This window comes from Trichosurus vulpecula, chromosome 5 (assembly GCF_011100635.1).
Source record: "Trichosurus vulpecula isolate mTriVul1 chromosome 5, mTriVul1.pri, whole genome shotgun sequence".
NCBI lineage: Eukaryota > Metazoa > Chordata > Mammalia > Diprotodontia > Phalangeridae > Trichosurus > Trichosurus vulpecula.
The window spans coordinates 296,938,856-296,961,685 of NC_050577.1; the positions used below are offsets into that span (position 1 = coordinate 296,938,856).

Genomic DNA, 22,830 nt, shown 5'->3' on the forward strand with positions numbered 1-22,830 from the left:
AAATGCTCCCACTCCTTTCCCATTCTTCCCCTTCTCTCCCCTCTGACCAAGGGACACAGAACTCTACCAAGAATACCAAGAATAAGCGGTGTCTAGGCAAGGCCCCAATGTGGGCAATCACAGGAAGAGAGCAGGGCCAAACTCAAACATCCTCTGAGTCGTCTCCTGTGTCAGTAGCTGGCTGATCCCCGTACCCCACCCCTACACACTGTCCTTAACCAGCCCTCTAAACCCACGTCTGGCCAGGAGTCCACAGGCTGAGCACACAGCTGGACCCTCTCCTTGCCTCCCCCACGCCCCCCGGTCCACCCACCTCTGCATTCTTGGCCCAGTGGAGGGGGGTGCCTCCGTATCGGGGGTCCTTGCTTTGGATCTGGCTGCTGTCCATGTTGATGATCACCTCAGCACACCTTGGGAGAGAGTGGGCCCCAAGGGGACAGTGAGCAGGTGGCTCAGCCACAACCCCTGGGTGAACAGAGGCCTGGGTTCTGTGGGATGTGGCCCCTGTAGGCCCGAGCCAGTGGGACCAGGGAGAGTGGACAACATGCTGAGGGGTGGGGTGGGAATTAACGGGATACACTTTGTAAACGTGACTTTCTACAAACGTACACCATTTCATGTCAGAAAGTTCTAGCTTATCGTGTTATAGCACGATGTACGTGACAGGGAACGCTCATGGCCCCCAGCGGACAGATGGACACGTGGAGTCCTTGTCTCACAGTCCTGTCCCGAGAGAAGGCCGAGACTCCGTCCTCAGGGCAATGGGCACCGAGGGGTAAGTGGCACCCGTGCCTAGGACCTCCCAGGCAAAGGGCAAGGGAACAAGCACCTACTGTGTGCCGGGCATTGTGCTAAGCACTCTACAAACACCTCATCTGATCTGTACAACCTTGTTATTATCCCCACTTTACAGATGAGGAAACCAAGATGGACAAAGGTTAAGTGACTTGCCCAGGGTCATACAACCAGGCTGGACCTGAACTCAGATCTTCTGGCTCCCAGGCCTTCCAGGCTCCCCTTGAGTCCTACTGCTTCCAAGAAGCCCAGTCCGTCCTGCCCTACTGTGCGCTCGAAGTGGTGGGTCGTGTTCTACATGTCTGACTACTCTCTGTGTCTGAGCCGTCACCGCACCATTCTCTGCTATTCTGTGTATTCACATTTCTGTTCCAGGCCCCACCCCGCCTGCTCAGAATCCCAGCACTGGGGGAACCTTAGAGACCAGCCTGTTCAAGCAGGATCCCCTCTGTCCAGCCTCTGTCTGAATACCTCCAGCCACAGAGGGCTCAGGGTCAGGCCACTTTCCTGCTCTGGCCTCAGTCTCCCTCTCTGTAAATGAAGGGGCTGCATTTGACGACCACCCGCATCCCCCCCGGCTCTTCTGCCTCCTGAGGTGAATCATGCCACAAAGCTGGCATCTCTTTCTATGCCCCACGGTCCTGGGCACTGGGCAGGCACGCTCAGCGGAGTGGCCCAACGCACGCCTGTTGAACTGAATCCTGCTCTGGATTAGACAGGACACTGGAATGAAGAACGCTGAGAGGGTCAGGGACACCCAGGTGCCAATTCCTGCTCTGCAGCTTATCCCCAGGATCCCAGCACTGGAAGGGGCCTAACTCTCACTTTAGAGATGAGGAAACTGAGGCACAGGGCGGTCACACAGGCAGGCGCCTCAGAGGCAGGATTTGAACCCAGGTCCTGTGCCTCTAGTCAGTTCTGTTTCTGGTCCTATGCGCCCAAGGACAAGTCACTTCATCTCTCTGAGATGTTCTGAGGTGTTGTATCAAGTCCAGGACGCTCAGCCTCCCCAGCTGTACAATGGGGATAATCTCCTTGCATCGCTGACCTCCCAGGGTGACCAGGGGAAGGGGTCACGGCCTGGACGCCACAGCACCCTGGCTCTGCCCAGAAGGGACCTCCGGGCACGCTGCCCATCCTTACCCTCGCTGGCAGAACTTCATGGCCGTGTGGATGGCGTAGCCATGCTGACCCACAACGTTGCAGCGGGCGTTACACAGCAGCAGCACACGGACCATGTCCGGTTTGCCCAGCTGGCAGGCCAGGTGCAGCGGCGTCTGGCCGTGGTTGCTGACGTGGTTCAGTCCAGCCGAAGGGTTCCTCCCCAGGAGCTAGCGACGGCCGAGAGTCAGCCAGAGCACGGCCGGGAACAGAGGAGACAAAGACCCACAGAACGTCAGGGCTCATCCCACCTCAGGGGGCTTGCCTCCCACCCCAGCCCCAGCTGGCAGTCTGTCCAGGAAGGAGGAGGAAGCTAGGGAAGCTGGACAGCAACAGGATAAGCCCTGGGCTGGCCATCGAGATGGCCTGGGTCTGAGTGCTGGTGGGACTGTGGGCAAGTGACCTCACCCCCCATCAGCCTGTTTCCTCACTAAGATGGGGATCTTACGGTAGACACATCAGCAGATGGTTTGGGCAGGGGGAAGGGGGAGTAATACACTTTGCAAACGTTAAGGTCCTAAGTAAATGTGGGCATTTATGAATTCCCCATCAGGATGCTGATTGAGGGGCTCTAACTCAAGCAGCATAGAGGCTCGTGTAGTGTGCTAAGAAGCTGTGCCAATGGGAGGAAAGCCAGGAACCAGGGTGGGAAGCATGGCAGGAAACACTGTCACTGACACAGACTAGAGACCGCCTAAACAGGATGAGACCATTGATGAAGATTTCAGGAGAGTGAACAGAAACCTGGCACAGAGGCTGGAGGATGTAGGAGTGGTGGGAAATTTCCATTATTCAGGTCTTTGCTGGGAAACTTTCATCCTTTGGAAGGCAGAAGAACCAACAAGAAGAAATTCTGGTCTAAATCTGATTCCTTCATCAGGGAGGAATGGCTGCTGGGCATGGAAATGATGGAAACCTCAGGGAAAAGTAAGTCTTCCGTTTTGAAGCTGGTGACAGAGGAGAGGACGATTTCAAAGGATTCAAAGGAAAGAGAGGTAGGAGAGAAGGGGAAAGGTTCTACAGAGAAGTCAGCCCCAGACCAAGGGGGAGGGGAAATACTCAAGACTCAATTCCTAGACACACCAGATAACAATTCTGATGAGAAGGAACAACAGGGCCTGTCCAAAGAGACTGAAGTGGACACACAGGAATTGCACTGACCACCCAAGATGTTAAAAGGCCAGATGGAAGATGAAAGCAAAAGTGGATAATGGAGGATGATCATAAATGCCTGGCCCCACCCTGGCACAGTGCTGGGAGGGCAACGCTCTGAACAAGCCGAGGCTAGGAGGGAAGCAAGGTCCACCAAAAGGTTAGCTGGAGCCATCCAAGAGAAAAGAGAAGACTCCACAAAGAGACAGAAGCATGCGCTTCACTGTGGGATGGGCTTGGGACTGAGGACAGACAGAAGACAAAGCTGCTCAGGTCTTTGCTTTCTTTTCCAAGGAGAATGATCTTTGGACAGCAGAGGGTGGAACAAATACCCAAGATAAAGAAGACAGTGATAAAGACTACCAAGCTCACCTGAACAAGTGCAGGTCTCCTGAGCCCAGGGAATGATCACTTTCTTAAGACTAAAAGAATTAAGATGCTGTCAGTGATCCCTGAAGGGAGAAAAGGAACTGGATTACAGGGGATGGAAGGATGGATGGATGGATGGATGTGGGGGCGGATGGATGGATGGGGGGAGGGATAGATGGATGGATGGTGGATGGACAGATGGATGGATGGATGTGGGATGGATGGATGGATGGGGGGATGGATAGGGTGATCGATGGATGGTGGGAGGGATGGATGGATGGATGGGGGGCCAGATGGATGGATGAGGGGATGGATAGATGGATGGGGGGATGCATGGATGGATGGGGGGGACAGACAGATGGATGGATGGATGCTGTCTCGATTACCAAAACAAAGGAGCAGAACAGAGTCCACAAATGATTGGCCAGTGGGCTTGATTTCTATTCCTGGCAAAATGCTTTAATGTAATTATTAATTAAAGGGATGGTGGGTGAACAGCTAGAAAAGGAAGCAGTGATCCCAAAGGGCTGGTGGGGCCCCACCCAGAGCAGGCCTCCCCTCTATGAATAGGGTGGCACACTGTTAGATCAAGAGAAACCAACAGACACAGAGTTTACCTAAATTAAGACAAAACATTTGATAAGTCTCACAGAGAGAGGTGGGCTACAGGACAGGGCAGACTGTTTAAGTGAATGAAATTGGGTGAATGGCTATGAACAAAGGGAGTCTCTGGTAGTCTGGTGTCAGTTTGGAAAGGGCTCTCCAGGCATCGGTTCGGTTTTTTCCCTGCTTGGCCCCAGAGACTACAAACGCGGTCAGAGCTGAAGAGGGGCATGCTTTGGCTCTATTATAAGAAGAAGCTTCCTGACGAATGAGGAGCCTTCTAAAAGTGGATGAGGCTGCCCTGGTCATTCTGGTTTTCCCCCTCCCTGCTCTAAGACTCTCCAACAGTAATACTATTAATGACACTGATGTAACCCATTAATGTCTGCAAAGTTCTTTATCCAAATGGCCCTGAGAAGTCTCTAAATTGAACACACTGGCTTAGGTTAGAAGGCCTTCATGTGAGGTGGTTTAAGACCCTTCACCCCCGTTTGCCTATTAGGGGTGGGCTGCAGACCATGAATCCCTCAAGGGATTCACACACATGTGAAGTGCCCCGCCTTTGCTTCCCCCCTTGGCTCACACCCTCCCTCCTGGATGAGTCTTGTCCACACCCACGCATGAATCCTCCATAATGGAGCCATGAGCAGCAATGGAGAGTTGGAGTGGGGCGATAACTAGGCCACTTCCTTTTCTAATCCTACATCCCTCATGTGGGACACTGACTTCACTACTTGTGTACTTGTCATGAGTGGCAAGATGCTACAGCTGGCATCCACTGATTCGTAGTGAACCGAGAAGACTATAGGGAGGGAGGGAATTCACTTCCCTGGAGATCTCTAGCCACCCATCTGAGGCACTAATTGGCTTTACTCTGACTTGGAGGCAGGGAGATGGACAAGTTACATCTTGAATATCCTTCCAGGTCTAGGAGTCTATGAGCCTGACTTTCTTAGACACACGTGTCTTATACGTCCACACGTGTGTATACACAGATCCCCTGTGATTTTACTGACATGGGCAGCACCCTGTGAAGGTGTCCCCTCCAGCCCTGCAGACCAGTGGCTCTTCCTCATTTGCCTTCTCAGAGACTGACCCTTCATTGGCCGGGGCCAGATCTGGAATCTCCCTTTTGGCTGGAACTTAAGGTTCAAGGCTGGCTTACAAATAACTGCCCTAAATCTATCAGGCCCTACTTTGTCCCCAGGTCCCCTTTCCTTCTAGAAGGTCCCAAGGGAATACAATTAGAGACAGGCCCAAACACTGATAAGAGATAAGCAGGCTCCCACATCCCATTCCAGACTGGTTAAGATCAGAAGGCCAGCAAAACCATCACACTTCTTCTCTGGGCTGGTACCTATGAGCACCTTTAGCAGGAGCTGGAGCTCTCTAGCAAGAGGGCTAGGGATCACAGACTGATTTGGGTACCCCAAGAATGAGGCACAGGGTAGAGAATGCCAAGGCCTGAGAGCCAGCAGTGGCAAAGCAAGGAGAACCACCACCAAGGAGGCAAGCCCAGCACTAAGGCCATGGAAGCCTCCACCTGGCCCTGCCATGCCCTGGGTGCTGGCCCCAGGCCTCCATCCTCCTCACCTGCAGCACCTGTGGATTGTCCCCCTGCACAGCATAATGGAAGGCAGTCTCCCCATTGTTGTCTGTGACGTCCATGCGGGCATGGCAATACTGGACTAACTCCACCAAGCTCTCCCCATCGCCCTTTCGGCAGGCCAGGTGCAAGGGCGTGCACCCTTCCTCATTCTCTGTGCTGTTGGCACAACTGCAGAGAGAACCAGAGAAGGGGCATCACCGGGAGCAACAGAAGGGCCAGGCAAAGACAAGACACCCTCAAGCCTAATGAAGCATCTGCTGGCCTAGGGGTCAATGAGGAGACTTTTTTTTTTCAATGGGGAGACTTTTTAAAGGCTCTGGGTCAACTGTCTCAGAAAACACAAAGCTTCAATTCCAAATATTTAACAGATTCTCAAAACCGAAGTTTGGATTATAATTTTCTTTTTAAAAAAAACAATTTCTCACTTTCAGTTCACAGAAGCACTGACTGAGTTGGAAGGACCCCAGAAGGCACCTGGGCCTTGCCTCCACTCCCTTGCCCGGCCACCCCCAAATCCTCTCTATAATACTCCACTGAGTGGCCCCCCAGTGTTTGGTAGGAGACTTCGAGTGTGTGGGGGCAGAATGTTTGTGAGCCTTAAAGCTCCACTGCCATGGGAGGGGAGGGTGATGGTGATGGTGGTAAAGAGCCTTCCTCCCTCCCTTCCCTTCCTTCCTCCCTCCTCCTTCCCTCATTCCTTCCTCCCTCCCTCCCAAGGCACCCCAGGCCATTTTAGGCCCCTCTAAGTGGGAGGAAAGGTTTTCTTAGGCTGAGATGTTATCAGCCTCTGCACTTTCCCATTTCTGTTGTTCCTGGTTCTCCCCTCTGGGGCCAAGGAGGACAATTTCCAACCCTTCTCCTCAGGGTGGCCCCTCCCTGTGCCTGGAAACGGTCATCATGTCACCTGCTCCTTCCTACCCGCTGGAGGCCACCCACTGCTCCCTCCTGCCCCAATCTGAGGCTTCTTTTTTTGAGGCTTAATAATCAGTGTGGTTTGTCCGGGGTTTTGGTTCATGGTTCAGCTCAAGGCCCTACATGGGAGGGACAACCCAGATGGGGCCAAGCTGATCCTTTGTTGTGGTGTTTTGTCCTTTGTTCTTGAAGAGGACCATGACATCAGGTTGATAATGACGTGACTTGCAGTTTACTTGGATTTGAGTGAGGGAGAGCACAGGTCACCGGCCTTACTTTCTCCTCCAGAGCCACCTGGGTCCAGTGGCCTGATATTCACCAGCAGGACTGGAGATGGCCCAGGATGCAATGGGAGACCCTGGCCCTTTCGGGATAAGGTCTTTCCAGGTTCTCACTTTGAGTGAGGTAATGCCCATTGAGAGAATAGGCCTCTTTAAGAAGTGAGTCAAGGGATGGCCCCTTTGATCCAAAAAAGAAAAAGAAATCAGGCTGGGAGGGGAAGACCCTCAGGGCTGCTGGCTAAAAGAGGAACAGTTACTATTTACTGTCCATGGGAATTAGGATTTCTTTGGGAATGCTCATTTGGGCTTTATATCAGCTGCCTTCCTTCCCTTGGCTCCGCAGGGTGACCAGTGAAGGAGTGGAGTGGGAAGAGGGTTTTCTGAGGTCTAACACTGTAGCCCCTTCCCCCAGGTGCTCTGGGTCTCAGGCATGGGTGCCTTCCCATCTCCTCACCTGATGACTCGGGCATGGTGAAAGCATTCTCGGATCCCCAGCTCCACAGCCACATGGGCCACGGACCAGCTGGGGTGGCTTCGGATGCAGTCGGTCAGCTGCTGCAGGACGTCGGCTTGTAGCACCCGGGCTGAGCTCTCATAAAAGGGTGGCAGTACCAAAAAAAACTGCTGAAAGTTCACCATGGCATCGGCCTCTGTGTCCAGCTGGAAGAGCCTGGGGGAAGGGGACAGAGAAAGGATGATGGAGGAGCCCGGCCCCTGACACCACTCCACGGAGCCTGCTCTCTCTCCTACAGCACTAAGAAGTGACCCCTGAGCCAATCTACTGAGTCCCTCTCCCCTGCTTTCCAACCTCTGGCTCTGACCCGGTTCTCCTCCTGCCCATCTGACCAGTCCATCTCCATGTCCTCTGTTGCTCCCTTGTCCTCCTGACATCCCCTAAAGCTTGGTCTGCACAAGGGCCAACCCTCCAGGAAAGGAGCAGGAAGGAAGGGGACATCAGAGCACGTGCAGAGAGGAGAGATGTCCTGAGGTAACAGGGCTTCATTCTGTGCCCCTGATTCCATCTGCTGCACAGATCAAACTGAGGGGACTCCCTTCTGCTGACTGTATGTAAGAGACAACTTGGTTGTGGTGGATAAAGGAGTTGGAGTCTGAGGACCTGAGTTCAAATCCTGCCTCTGACCTACACTGCTCTGTAACCCTGGCCTAGTTGCCCCAGGCAACAGTGAGACTGAACTGCAGGGAAGGTGCTAGTCTGCACTGCAGAGGGATGTCCCTCTTTTGGCAGTTCCCAATAACAATGAAATCACAGGCTGAGCTGCTCTTCCCCTGGAAACAAAGAATGTCTGCTGCCTTCCCAGGAAAGCCTCCCAAGAACCACCCAGTGTGACACCTGCTGCCTACTTGGAATGATCTGGGTGAGAACAACAGCACCAGGCAGGACCAAGGAAACATCACTGAGGACGATGAAGCTGCCAGGCCCGAGCCCCAACACCACAGAAGTGTGGTGGCCCAGGCGGTATCTCCACGGCCGTTTCCAGGAAGAAAGGAAGGAAGGAAAACACTGATGTGGAAAGTAACACGTTCATAGAGAAGACGGCGTCTGCCAGAGAGCTTTGTATTTCTGAACTGTGACTTGAAGAAGAACATCGATGACAAGAGAAAAAGAACCCCCAACAAGGACCTGGATAAACAGGTTGGTTTGCACTCCTAGGAGTCCATTAAGGGGGCCTTTGGTTGAAAAAGCAGGGGGGGGGGCAAAAACCACCCAGGGAGATCTGACAAGCCTGTTACAGCAGAGGAGAGGGAACTGACAAGTTCAAGATGAAAGCCTGGCCTCAGATATCGACATAGAAACATGCCAAGTGTGCTCAGTAAACAAAGAGAATATTACAGATCCCAATGCAAGGAGGTACAATGGACTTCCTAAATATGACTGCCTCTTTTTAGCTTCCTTTTATGGGCTGTCCTTCCATTAGACTGTAAGCTACCTGAGAGCAGACTGTCTTTTCCTTGTTTGTACCACTCCCCCCCCCCCCGGCACTTTGCACAATACCTGGTACACAGCAAGTGCTTAATAAATGTTTACGGCTGACTCTTCAGCTAGCTGGAGGCTTCTCTTTCCTTCTGGTAACATGGGGGAAGGGTGGGAAATGCCAAAAGGAGAGAAAGGTTTATCTCACCTTGAATTCCTCAGTGCCACAACATGGCAGAGACTGGGTCCTGGAGGTAAAACCTCTGACAGGTCCTTCTGGCTGGAAGGTTTTTGAGTATGGACCCAGCAAAGCCCTGTGGGTCATCCTCTAAGAACCAGCTGAGCTAAGTCATCACCAGACAGCCACAGCTACCAGGAACACCATCCATTAAGGTAGAGGAGGCTTCTCAATGGCCTGCACTGGAGAGGAGGGACCACTCCTACAAAACCAGGGATTTTGAAGTCTGACCAAGACAGGCTGATGGAGGTCCTTTGGATTCCATCTACCTGTTCCCACTTTTCCTTCCCATCCTCCCCCATGCCACCAGAAAGAAGGAAGAAGCCTTGTTTTCCATTGCTGGAGCATGTGAGCTAGAGAGGCAAGCTTATCTGCCTCCTGTGAGAGGCTGAGGAGCCTTCTGAGAGAGGGAGCAGGATGAGGAAGCTGGATGGATCCATGGCCAGCTCCTCTTGAGTCAGGAGTCCTGACTCTATCCTGCGGCATTGCCTTCAGTAGTCCGTAATACTAGGGACTCTCAGAATATCCAACAAGCAAACCAAGGAAGAAAGGTGGAAAAGATCTGGGGTTTGAGCTGGTTATAAGGTCAACAGGGAAAATCTCTTGACCTACAAATATACAAGACGGGGGGTGGAGCCAAGATGGCAGTTTGAAAGTAGGGACTTGTGTGAGCTCCCCGCCAGGACCCTCCAAAAACCTATAAAAAATGGCTCTGAACAAATTGTAGAACTGCAGAACCCACAAAGTAGCAGAGGGAAGCGGGGCTCCAGCCCAGGACAGCCTGGATGGTCGCTGGGTGAGGTCTATCGTGAACGGAGCTGGGAGTGGAGAGGAGCGGAGTCCAGCGTGGGTGGTGGCAGGATCAACCAGACCAGGAGCCGGGAGGAACAGGCCCTAGTGCCCTGAATCAGTGAGCTGTAGCAGTTACCAGACTTCTCAATCCACAAACACCAAAGACAACAGAGGTTAGTGGGAAAAGCTGTGGGGGACAGAGTGAAAGAAGGAGTTTGTGGTTCAGCCACTGCCCTGGGGGCAGCAGAGGAGGTGCAGCTACAGAACTACAACTGCAGTTGCTTCTGGCCCCAGGTCCACCTAGTGGGAGGAATTAAGTGGCGGATCAGAGCAGGAGTGCAGAGCCTGCTGAAGATATGAGTCCAGTCCGGGTTGGCGGTTCTTAGGGAAGGAGGAGTGCTGGTGTGGCAGAGATGGCTATATAGAAATAGCTCTGAAAACAACAGCGCATCCCCTCAAGCTTGGAACAAAGTACTCTTTACTCTACAAGCAGTCATACCCTGACGAAAAACTCAAGGGTCAAGTAAGTTGGCTGGGAACATGGCCAGGCAGCGAAAATGGACTCAGATTTAGTCTCAGACTTTGGAATCTTTCTTTAGTGACAAAGAAGACCAAAACATACAGCAAGAAGAAGTCAACAAAGTCAAAGAGCCTACATCAAAAGCCTCCAAGAAAAACATGAACTAGTCTCAGGCCATGGAAGAGCTCAAAAAGGATCTGGAAAAGCAAGTTAGAGAAATAGAGGAAAAATTGGGAAGAGAAATGAGACTGATGCAAGAAAACCATGAAAAACAAGTCAAGGACTTGCTAAAGGAGATACAAAAAAATACTGAAGAAAACAACACCTTAAAAAATAGACTAACTCAAATGGCAAAAGAGATCCAAAAAGCCAATGAGGAGAAGAATGCCTTGAAAGGCAGAGTTAGCCAAATGGAAAAGGAGGTCCAAAACACCACTGAAGAAAATACTACCTTAAAAATTAGATTGGAGCAAGTGGAAGCTAGTGACTTGATGAGAAATCAAGATATTACAAAACAGAACCAAAGGAATGAAAAAGTGGAAGATAATGTCAAATATCTCATTGGAAAAACCACTGACCTGGAAAATAGATCCAGGAGAGATAATTTAGAAATTATTGGACTACCTGAAAGCCATGATCAAAAAAAGAGCCTAGATATCATCTTTCAAGAAGTTATTTTAGATATTTTAGATATTTTGATATTTTAGAGCCAGAGGGTAAAATAGAAATTGAAAGAATCCACAGATCACCTTCTCAAAAAAATCCCAAAAAGAAAACTCCTAGGAATATTGTCGCCAAATTCCAGAGCTCCCAGATCAAGGAGAAAATCCTGCAAGCAGCCAGAAAGAAACAATTTGAGTGTTGTGGAAACACAATCAGAATAACACAAGATCTAGTAGCTTCTACATTAAGGAATCGAAGAGCTTGGAATACAATATTCTGGCGGTCAGTGGAGCTAGGATTAAAATCAAGAATAACCACCTACCCAGCAAAACTGAGCATCATGCTCCAAGGCAAAATATGGATTTTCAATGAAATAGAGGACTTTCAAGCTTTCTCAGTGAAAAGACCAGAGCTGAATAGAAAATTTGACTTTCAAACACAAGAATCAAGAGAAGCATGAAAAGGTAAACAAGAAAGAGAAATCACAAGGGACTTACTAAAGTTGAACTGTTTTGTTTACATTCCTACATGGAAAGATGATGAGTATGATTCATGAGACCTCAGTATTAGGGTAGCTGAAGGGAATATGCATATATACACACACACACATATACATATATATATATATATATATATATATATATAAAAATATGTGTGTGTGAGTGTATGTATGTATATATACGTATATACATATATATATACATATATATAGACAGAGGGCACAGGGTTAGTTGAATATGAAGGGATGATATCTAAAAAAAAATAAAATTAAGGGATGGCAGAGGAATATATTGAGAGAGGGAGAAAGGGGGAGATAGAATGGGGTAAATTATCTCACATAAAAGTGGCAAGAAAAAGCAGTTCTGTAGGAAGGGAAGCGGGGGCAGGTGAGGAGGAATGAGTGAATCTTGCTCTCATCGGATTTGACCTGGGGTGGGAATACCATACACACTCAATAGGGTATCTTACCCCACAGGAAAGGAGGAGGAAGAAGATAAAAAGGGGAGGATGATAGGCAGGAGGGCAGATGGGGGAGGAGGTAATCAAAAACAAACACTTTCGAAAAGGGACAGGGTCAAGGGAGAAAATTCAATAAAGGGAGACTAGGTTAGGAAGGAGCAAAACATAGTTAGTCTTTCACAACATGAGTGTTGTGGAAGGGTTTTACATAATGATACGCATGTGGCCTATATTGAATTGCTTGCCTTCTTAGGGAGGGTGGGTGGGGAGGGAAGAGGGGAGAGAATTTGGAACTCAAAGTTTTAAAAACAGATGTTCAAAAACAAAAAAAAAAGTTTTTGCATGCAACTAGGAAATAAGATACACAGGCAATGGGGTGTAGAAATTTATCTTGCCCTACAAGAAAGGAAGGGAAAAGGGGATGAGAGGGGAGTGGGGTGACAGAAAGGAGGGCTGACTGGGGAACGGGGCAACCAGAATATACACCATCTTGGAGTGGGCGGGAGGGTAGAAATGGGGAGAAAATTAGTAATTCAAACTCTTGTGAAAATCAATGCTGAAAACTAAATATATTAAAAAAAAACAAACAAATAAACATACAAGACAGGCTAATCACGGGTCCACTTCCTTCCCCACTTCTTCCCAATTTCACAGCTTCCCTGTGTTCCTCAATTCAAACACCTAGGAGACTGAGCTTGATCTCTGGAGATACCTTCCCAAATGCATAACTCTGGGAGAGTCAGGGCTCTCTATGCTCGTCTACAGACTCAGAGCCTGGGCCTGGGGCCCAGGAAGTCTGTGGCTCATCTCAGATCAGGGGAGAAGATGAGTTCCTAAGATCCCTGGGAACATGACACTTTTTGTTCACAGAGACATTTTAAATGGTGGTTAGGGATGGTTACAATGGCACCATACTTCAGAGACCTTTTGATTTGGGTGGCCTGGCCTAACGAGGAAAATCCATTCTTTCGCAACAATGATGTGGACCAGCAGGTCAGTCCTAAATCAAGACACTGGCTCTTTTGGCCCTGTGGGGCTGTGGTCCGCTAAGACCTCCATATCTTTTCAATATGAACTTACAGGACCCCCTCTGTTTATAAACTGGGGACTGCTGTATATAAGCCAAATGTAAGCTGCTGCTGTGTCCCCCAAAAGAGAACTCACTGTGAGGCAGGCCACGGGGACTGCACCTGGGATTTCAAGGCTATGGGCCACTCCCAGAAGAGGAATTCCCTCCATCAGTGCAGGTAGCCAGCCCCTTCCTGGCAACCTGGAGTCTCAGAGAGTTGACCAGAGGTGTCCGACAGCCAGGAGTCGTTACGAGAAATGACCAGGCTCAGGCTACCCTCCTCTGCTGTTTCTCACTCAAACATCTGTCCTGGTAAAGCTCCCAGTTTGTCAGCGGGCCTCTTAACATGGAGTACCCCAAACAAACCAAACAGTAATAAAAATAATAATAAATAACAATGCTACCATTTGTGCCAGGCTCTGTGCCGACTGCTCCACAAACAACCCCACGAGGCAGACGCTGTTTGTGCTCCCAATTTACTGATGAGGATACCGAGGCAGACAGAGGTAAGCAACCTGCCCAGGATCAAACAGCCGCTAAGTTCCTGAGGCTGGATTTGAACTCAGGCCTGATGCTCTGTGCACTACACCCAGCTCAGGCGAGGTGGTCTTCCCACTGGCCTCTACCCAACTGAGACACAGACATCTAGATGGCAACCACAGTCCTCTGTGACCTGGCGAAAAAGGTGAGGAGCTAGTCAGTGTGACCAATTCCTGACCAAGTCGCGCTGGTTCTCGGGAAGTGATCACAAGCCACCCCTTTAATAACATGCTTGATATACTTTTTTCCCCAGGAATCCAAATCATATTTCAACTCCTACTAAATCAATGTCTACACCCTACCAAGTGGTTTCTGGATTGGTGTCTCCATTTTACAGATATGGACAGTGACTCAGAGCAGGGAACTGAGCAGCCTAGGATCACGATGTTGTTGGTACGTGTCAGAGCTGGGACACAAAGCCAGCTCTCCTGGTCCCATGTTCTTGCTCCTTCCAGTAAGACAGTCTAGAGTGGGGAGGAAACACGGACCCAGGTAAACAGAAATAACGTAAAGCTGGGACACGAGAAGCACATGAGGTGTACCCTAAAGCTGCTAGAGATGAGAGCCAGGACAATCAGGGAAGGCTCTGCCCTTCCCCGGAGACCTGAAGGGAGGCTTCCACATGAAAATGCTTGGATACGCTTGAACCCCACTGGTGATGGGGAATCCAGTGTGGGAAGCGGATGGCCTGGGGAGGGATTCTGCTGTACTCATCGGTATGTGGTGGGGCACGGGATGGAGACAGCCTGGTGTGCCTCTGGAGTGCTACAATGGCCTAATCCATCGGTCTCTGACTCTGGCCACTGGGCCACGGGATCTAGTCCTTGACCTTGACCACCTTCCAACGCCTTCCTTGGTGTTCTGGGAAGAATGCTGCTGCTGCTGCGGCTGCTGCTTCCAATACGCCTCATGCGCTTTTCTGTGTGACCCGGATGGAGTGTGCACATGACTGATTACATGTGCATGCTGTCTCCCCAACAGAAGAATGAAGGCTGCTTGAGGGCAGGCACTCTTTCCATCTTGTCTTTGCATCTCTACGGTCTGGCACAGGGTTCGGTTCAGTCATTTTTTCAATCATGTTCACGACTCCATTTGGGGTTTTCTTGGCAGAGACAGTGGGGTGGTCTGCCATTTCCTTCTCCAGCTCATTTTACAGATGAGGAAACTGAGGCAAACAGGGTGAAGTGACTTGCCTAGGGTCACACAGCTAGGAAGTATCTGAGGTTGGGGTTTTATCTCCTCCCAGACTGGAAGGTCTCTTGAGGACAGGACTCTTTCTTCCCTGAACTCTGCCTTGCACAGTGCCCCGCACCCCACAGACGCGCTTAAAAACCATCTGTGGCATTGTCCTGTATTTTGATGAGGTGTTGGCAATGTACTGTCTGGTCTTATCAGATATATCTGAAGTAAATTATTAATTCATGCCAGGAATACAAATATTGGTGTTATCACAATGCAAACAGCCCCAACCCATGGCCCAGGCTTCAAGAACCAAGGTTTCTTGGCCATCTGCTGTCATATTCCAAGCTCAGGTCAGAGAGGGAGGCCTCACCCCAGCTCGTATCAATTTTGTGTCCATGTCTCCACCCCCCAACCTAAGATAAGATAAAATACCCAAGCTATAATGGAGAAGGCTTTTCTCTTCCCTCCCGAGCACACCCCCATAATTCACATCTAAAACAGGCCCCAGCAGCAGCTCTGAGGCCGTCCAAGACCAATCACACCGCTTCTCAGTTCTGAATCTCACAGCCTACTGAACAGTACAGGAACTCCGTGTGCTGGTCCTCCACCACGTGGGTCTGGCTGGCCTGTATCCGTAGTCACCCCTTCCAGGCAGCATGGGAAGCAGCTCCTGGCAGGCGGGTGGAGTTGGCCCGGGCAGGCAGATTGTGAAGGGCTTTAAATACCCAACAGATGAGTTTGTATTTGCTCCTGATAGCAACGGGGAGTCCCTAAAGCTTCCTGGGCAGAGGAGTGACCTGGCAGACCTAAGGTTCAGGACGATCAATCTGACATTTTAAAAACTGTTCAATCGTGAGTGAGGGGTGGGAAGAAGAGATCATAAACTGTGTAAAGAAAGAAAATACCAAAAAAGGGACATCAATTTGGCAAGTGTGAGGAGAGGCTGGATTATTTGGGAAGACCAATTAAGAGTCTCTGGCCATAGTCTTGGACTAAGGAGGCTGGGGCAGGGTGGGGGAAGGGGGAGAAGAGAATACAGAAGGGTCTGAGAATGATCTGGAGGTGAAAGAGATAGGCTCAGGCAATTGGCTGGATATGGGTCTTGAGTGGAAGTAGAGAGGGGTGCGTCAGTCCAAGAATGCCGGTGCATCTGACCCAACAGCAAGCTGGGAGGAGAAAGAAGCCTATGAGACATTTATGGAGATGCCAAGCAGGCAACCGGAGATGAGGGATGGGTGCTCTAGAAGGAGACTTCAGGAGAGGCTCAGGAGGGGGAAGCAGCCAGGTTTGGGAATTGGCTGCAGAGCTGAGCCCACACAAGCTGGCTGGATTACCAGGAGACAAGAAGGAAAGGGAAAAGGAGAGGGCCCCGGACAGAGCCCAGGGGACAACCCCACATGGCGGCTGGGCACGGACACCGATGGGAAAAGGAGATTCAGAAGGATGGGGCCTGACAGGGAGGAAGAAAACCAGGCCGGGGTCACAAAAACCCAGGAAGGAGAGAAGGGCATTGCCAGTGCCCAGAGCTGTAGAGAAGGCAAGAAAGATGAGGACAGAGAAGAGACCATGGCAATGGAGAGCTATTAGAACAGATCATTCTGGGTCACTGTAATCACTAGGAAACTTGTCTTTACACAGAGGGGAAGGAGGCCTCACTGCAAAGTCCTAAGATCAAGAAGAGGAAAACCAAACCAATCTTCCCACAATGGGATGGCCCTTCAAATATCTGACATCTCCTCTCATGTCCTCTCCACCTTCTTTTCCAAAGATCAAACTTTCAGCTCCTTCATCTGAGCCACATATGAAACATTTTTATATTCCCTGAGCATCCTATTCACCCTCCTCTGGATATGGTCCAATCTGGCAATATTCTTCCTCAAACATGACTCTCAGAAGTGAGCAGGATACCCAGCTGTGGCTGATCAGGGCAGAGGCCAGAGGGACTGTCACCTTCTGCTCTCTGGCTGCTCGGCAGTCTAAATCCTGTGGGTTTTTGGCCTGCCACATCACAGTCAATCAATCGATAAGTATTCATTGATAAGCACCTACTATGTGCTTCAAAACTTTTCATGGGAGCCAAACTGGCTTCCTCAGAGTACCTTGGGCACAACATTCTAGGTCAGGGTGGGGAACATGTGGCCTCAAGGCCACAGGTTCCCTATCCCTGTTCTAGGTGCTGGGGAGACAATACAAAAGTAAGGTAGGCCCTGCCCTAAGGAGGCTTCTATCCAGGCGGATTCCATTTGCACACGGACAGGTAAATACAGGATAAATACAAAATCAATATTCAGTGACTGGAAAAGCTTCTTAAAGGTGGTGGCACTTGAGCTGGGAGTTCCAAAAGGAAAAAGGGAGGAGGGATGGCATTCCAGCCCGAGGGCAGTCCAGTCTTGTAGGCTGGCCTACAAAACGCATGCGGGGGAGCAGTGGGGCCTCTGCCTGGAGAAGGCCACCAAGGCCAGGCTGGCTGGTATCTTACTTGAGACAGCCAGAGTGCCACCAGGGCGGGGCACGTTCAGACCTAGGCATAGGAGCAGCACTTTGAAGCCTGGCTGGAAGCAAAGGACTGGAGGCTGGGTAGCCATTTAAGTCCCTTGTTGACATCGCTGAATCCCACCCCCACTCCCCAGATCTTTGGGCAAGGACTGTTGTGCTGTTACGCCTCCCCCAACCCATTCTTGGGATTGACTGCCAGAACCCAAGGCCAGGGCTTTATGTTCACCCTGGTTGAATTCTGACCAACATTCTGGTCTGCCAGGCGCTTTGTCAGCCACTGTACTGTGATTCCTCCTCATTTTGTTTTGTTTTTTCAAGCCTGCAAAGTTTTTAAGTATGCCCTGAGTGTCTTCATGTGGGTCAGTCCTCAAATCTCCCCCCACTCCAGCCCATCGACCACTGGGCCGCTAAAGTGGTGTCACTTTCTCCTCTCTGAAGCCCAGTGGCTCCCAATCGCCCCCAGGGTCAAATACAAAATGCTCTGTTTGGCTTCCAAAACCTTCATAACCTTGTCCCTTCCTCCCTCGCCAGTCTCCTTCCACCTTCTTCACTCCCACATGCCCTACAATCCAGTGCCACGGGTCTTCCTGTTCCTCCTCACACACACCCCTCTATTTCCCAATGCCAGGCACTTTTCCTGGCTGCCCCCCAGGCCTAGAATGCTCTTCCTCTTCACCTTCTCCTCCCTGGCTTCCTTCATGTCCCAGCTAAAATCCCCCCTTCAACAGGAAGCCTTTCCAGTCCCCCTGAATTCTAGGGCTCTCTCTCTGCTGATTTTCTCCAATTTATCCCATCTCTAAATCTTGTTTGAATATGGTTGCCGACCTGTCATCTCCTCCTTTGGCCCGGATGATCTACTGATAAAAACTGAAACTGAGCAGGGACTAAGATATCTCTCTGCCTCTCTAAATCAGAAGAAATGGTCTGAGATGTGGCTAGCAAGTGATGATGAGACTGGCTTAACAAATGTGTCATTCATTCAACAAATATTTAGTGAATGTTTGTGGGTGTTATCCCCATCAAAGCAGAACTGGGAGAAAGTTGGAGTTGGGAAGGATCTTAGACTATGGCAAGGCCCTCGGACACTACACAAGGCCAACCTCCTCAGAAGACCAACCTTTGCTACTGGTATTTCCCAACGTTTCTTTCTGAGATGGCCCTTCAAAGCTAGGTCACGGCAGAAACAAGAAAGCCTAGAGACTCCATGGCCTCACTTTCCCCCACCCTCATGCTCTCCCACTCCTCTCTGGTATTGCCTAAAGGGTCAGCTGAGATTGCTGACTCTCTGCCCATCTGAGGCTGTTTCTTTATGACCTTTGACCAAATTCAATCGACTTGCTGCCAACTAAGTTCTGACTAGTTGTGAAAATCAACCCTAGCTACTGTGATGCCACTGAAGAGAGTCAGAGTGGCCGTGCACCACAAAGAACAGAGAATCAGCCTGAGAACCAGGAGGCCCTGGGTTCAAGTCTCTGCCACGTCAGACACACACAGACAAGCATGCCCCTCTGCAGCTCTGAGACTCCAAGGGCCAATGCAGATTGGCGGAAGGCGCTTCCTCACAGGGAGTTCCCTGTACCCATGGAATCACAGCTCTCATACCCGCAGTGGAAACTCCAAAATCTGCTCCACAGGCTCTGTGGGAGGGTAATGCCCAGAAAGCTTTGCAGCCAGGCTTAGCCCAAGGGAGTGAATGAGTGTACAGCCTCCCACAGCGACTACCTTGTAGGGGACAGCCCCTGATCCCAGAGGGCACGCTGGGAGGAACCCAGCCTTATCGGAGGGAGAACTAAGCCTTCAAGGGGCTCCATGGCAGGGCCCATGGGCACAGAATGGGTGAGCCAGTGGCCAAAGTAGGGACAGAAGCTGCCCTTCTGACTCAACTGGAGGACTGTATTCTGTAGTCTTACACCTTTGCCCACTCTATGCCCACATCCCCCTCAGCAAGGAAAGGGGCAGGCAGGGGAAGACACTGCAAGGACCCTGAGACCCTTTTAGGGGTCCTTGAGGTCAAAACTCTTTCCATAATGACACTAAGGCACTTTTATTTCCAATGTGGCAAATATCAATAGATATATAACCCACACTAGGGTTGGGGGAGGTCCTCAATAATTTTTAAGAGTTTGAAGAGGTCCTGAGATCAAAAAGTTTGAGAACTGCTGGACGAGACCTTGGGGGTCCCTTCCACCTCTAAGAGACTACGGATTTATGATCCCATGATAAAGAAGGAATTGGGAGCCCCCATATATACAAAATATTTCTATCAGCACTTTTTGTATTGGCAAAGAACTGGAAAAGGCTCACTGATTAGGGAACAACTCAACATATTGTGATTGGTGAATGGGAAGGAAAACAATGAAAACAGAAAAGTCCCAGAAGACTTACGTGAACTGATACAGAGGGAAGTCAGCAGAGCCAAGAAAATAACATGCACAATGATTAAAACCATAGAAACAGAAAGAACCACCACACACAAAACAACTGAAAACGAATGTGGCAAAATGGCAAAGCATAAGCTTGGCCCAAAGAAAGACATGAGAAAGATTCCCCTGCCCAACCATCTCCTTTGCAGAGTTGGTGGGGGGAAGACCTACAGGTACAAAAGATGGCACAGATGTTTAGACTTCTGGGGAAGCACTGACTGGGTTTGCTGATTGTTTTCCTCTTATATTTCTTTAGAAAAATATAATTTGTCACATGGGATGGACATGCTGGGAGAAATTGTGGCAATGTCAAAACAAAAACAATTATAAACTTTTCAAAAGAAGGAATTGTTAAAACATGTTATACATTCAGTCCCCGTAGTGACTTGCCTGTCCCTGAAGAGATCCGAGGGGCCGTCAAGGACTCTGAAGCTCCACAGAAGCAGGCAAGGGTCTGGCTTATGGTCACACAACAGTAAGTACCAGAGTGACAGCTGGAATCCAGACATCTCCTTTCTCTAAGACTAGCAGTCTTTCCATCCCCCTCTGAGCCTCAGAAAAGCACCAACCTCACAGGCTTGTCGTGAGGGTCAAATGAGATCACAGATACAGAGCACATAGATTTGTGAGCTGTTATTAATGTTAACTATTCATGAATAAGCAGGGTCACACAGATAGAAGGCTGCGTGACACCACGGAAAGAGCCCTGAACTACGAGTCAAGAGAGGCCTGCCTCTGATACTTGCCAGGGGCATGACTCTGGAGAGATGCTTCACCCAATCCGAACCTCAGTCTCCCAATATGTAAACTGGGCCCTAGATTCCTCAACTGTATAATGAGGAAGCTAGACTACATGGCCCCTTTCTAGTTCTAAATCTGCAACCCTCTTCCAAGCTTTGTTTCCTAGCTGAGAGGTGGTCTCCAAACCACCCACACTCTCCTACGGCCACCACCATCAGGAATAAAGGAAAAGAAGCATCAGGGCCTACCACCCACCTGAATCCATTCTGTGGGGATCTGGGGTTCACTAGCAGGCAATCCCAGGTACGATGAGGGCTGTTCTTGAACAAAATCAACTGTCCTTCTTCCCTGAGCTGAACACAGGCTCTGTAGTCAGCCATAGGCACTTCCTTCACCCGATATGGGTTAGAAAACAAGTTGGTGACATTGCTAATTGTGCTGACTAGGCGGCCGAAGAACTGCATCTTCCCGGGGGTGGGGGGGTTGGTCTTGTTTTCTTCTCCCCCCGTCTGGAAGAAAACGGGGTCTGTGGTCAGCTGGGCCTGGTCCCCCATCCCACCTCACCAAGCGTTGTGGAGTTCTGCCCAGAACGTCCCTCTTCCTCCCCACCAGGGCTTCTGCCACGAGCTTGGGGCTTGGAGTCCTCAAAAGCTTCAGCAAGGTCCCCAAAAAGGGCACTGAAAAGGAAAGAGAGGAAAGAGAAACACCAGTGAGAAGAAAGTTGGCACAAGAAGCTTTGGCAAGATCCCCAAGAGGGCACTGAAAGGGAGAGGAAAGAGAAACATCACTGAAGCTGGCACAGACTGGCTCGAGGGAGAGGGCCCCAGGACTCAGGGTCCACTCCTAGCTCTGTCACTGACAGACTATTTGAAGGGAACCCAGTCAATTGCCCATCCTATGCCTCAGTTTCTCCAACAGAGACAAGTAACTGGGCTCTACCCTCTGTTGTGGATACGCTAAAAGCCACAAGAAATTGAATTCCTGGGGAAAGGGCTTCAACACCAGGGTGAGATCACCCAAGGGCAGGGAGACATTTGCTCCATGTCCTTTAGGATAAGCTCATAGCTAGTATTCTGTGGCTTACAAAGCACTTTATATACAAGGCGGAGAGTCATGCAGGAACTCCTATCCCCATTTTAAAGATGAGTAAACAGACCTGGAGAAGGAGGTGACTGGCCCAAGGTCACACAACTAGTTAAGAAGCAGGTCCGAGCCCAGTGGCCCGTCTCCTCTGACCACACTGCAATCAAGTTCACCTGCCCTTTTCTAAAGAAGAAGGGCATCAAGAACTCTGCCTACCAGCCTTCCAAAGTGCCATCCTGCCTGCCTTGCCCTTCTCTGCCAAAGTCCTTCCAACTCCAGAAAAAGGCCTGACCGTGACCTGTCCCCAGCAGGGGCTGGGTGGCTTCTACCTCACACAGAGCCACTGAGGCCTAGGAAAAAGCCATCTCTTAAAGTCGGGCCGCTTCCACGAAGCATCCCCTCCTCCAAAGGGCTTCTGAGCTGCAGGCACTGGGGAGTCGCAGGGGCCCAGCCTGACTCAGCTGACTTATCTGCCCTCTCTCAACTGCCCTTTGCTCATTGAGGAAATGGACACGACTCTATTAAAAAAAAAAAATCCTAGCACTCTGCTCAGTTTGTAGTGGGGCTGACAAAGGGCAAAGGCCCCAGGCTTTCCTGTGTGGACTCCCTCAAACATCAGGGTGAAGGATTAAATGAACAGAGTAAAAAGAATGCAGGAGGAAGGAGCCTTTACTGTTTAAAAAGCCCAACTGTGGGAAGGTTCAGCTCCTCTCCCCGCCCACCTCCAAATCACAGCATTACTTCAAGTGTTTGCTAAGCTGTGGGGGTACTGTAGGGAGGGCAAAGTTTATTTAACGACATAACCCTACACAGGGCAGAACCTTGTACTCCGACGCTGGCCAGCTCCATTACTGCCTGAGTGATCTTGGCAAAGCCCTTCAGCCTCTTGGGCCTCAGTTTTCACATCCATAAAACTAGAGGTACTGGGGTGGGGGGGGGGAGGGGAGAGAGGGGAGGTCAGGCACCTTGCTTCTCAGGTCTCCTGTGGGGTGCCAAGCCTAAGAGCCAATGATCTATCTTCTGAAGCTGTTACATACCATATCTGGGGGGTCTTGGCTCACCAAACAGACAAGTGCCAATCTGTTTTTTGCCCCAGCTGGAACAGCCGACCCACGCTTGCCCAGCCAGCTCTGATTCTTATATTAGGGCTCATGCAGGGACTGGAGGCGGGGCAGTGTGGGGGAAGCATGAGTCAGGAGAGCACAGTGCTAGGTCTGGCTCTGCAAGCCGCCTGTGTGATGAGTGACCTGAGACAACTCCCTTCCCTGGGGACCTCACTTTCCATAATGCCACAGTTAAGGCACGGTC

At 50.3% G+C, this 22,830-nt stretch overlaps 1 protein-coding gene across 7 annotated transcripts in view; it reads right to left on the reverse strand.

Moving 5' to 3' along the window:
* PLA2G6 (phospholipase A2 group VI) overlaps positions 1-22,569 on the reverse strand; it is a 40,165-nt gene extending 17,596 nt beyond the window's left edge. For 2 of the 7 annotated variants that reach the window (XM_036759237.1, XM_036759230.1), the window contains exons 1-6: positions 21,739-22,142; positions 20,695-21,116; positions 7,337-7,552; positions 5,674-5,857; positions 1,939-2,126; positions 314-410 (exon numbers count right to left, since the gene is read on the reverse strand). In XM_036759237.1, the coding sequence (XP_036615132.1) occupies positions 314-410; positions 1,939-2,126; positions 5,674-5,857; positions 7,337-7,552; positions 20,695-20,993 (984 nt within the window). In that variant the 5' untranslated portion in view covers positions 20,994-21,116; positions 21,739-22,142. Of the gene's footprint in view, positions 1-313; positions 411-1,938; positions 2,127-5,673; positions 5,858-7,336; positions 7,553-20,694; positions 21,117-21,595; positions 21,711-21,738; positions 22,143-22,487 lie in introns of those variants that run through there. The other 5 variants (XM_036759232.1, XM_036759235.1, XM_036759234.1 and 2 more) reach the window with 5 other exon arrangements.
* Positions 22,570-22,830: the final 261 nt, after the last annotated feature.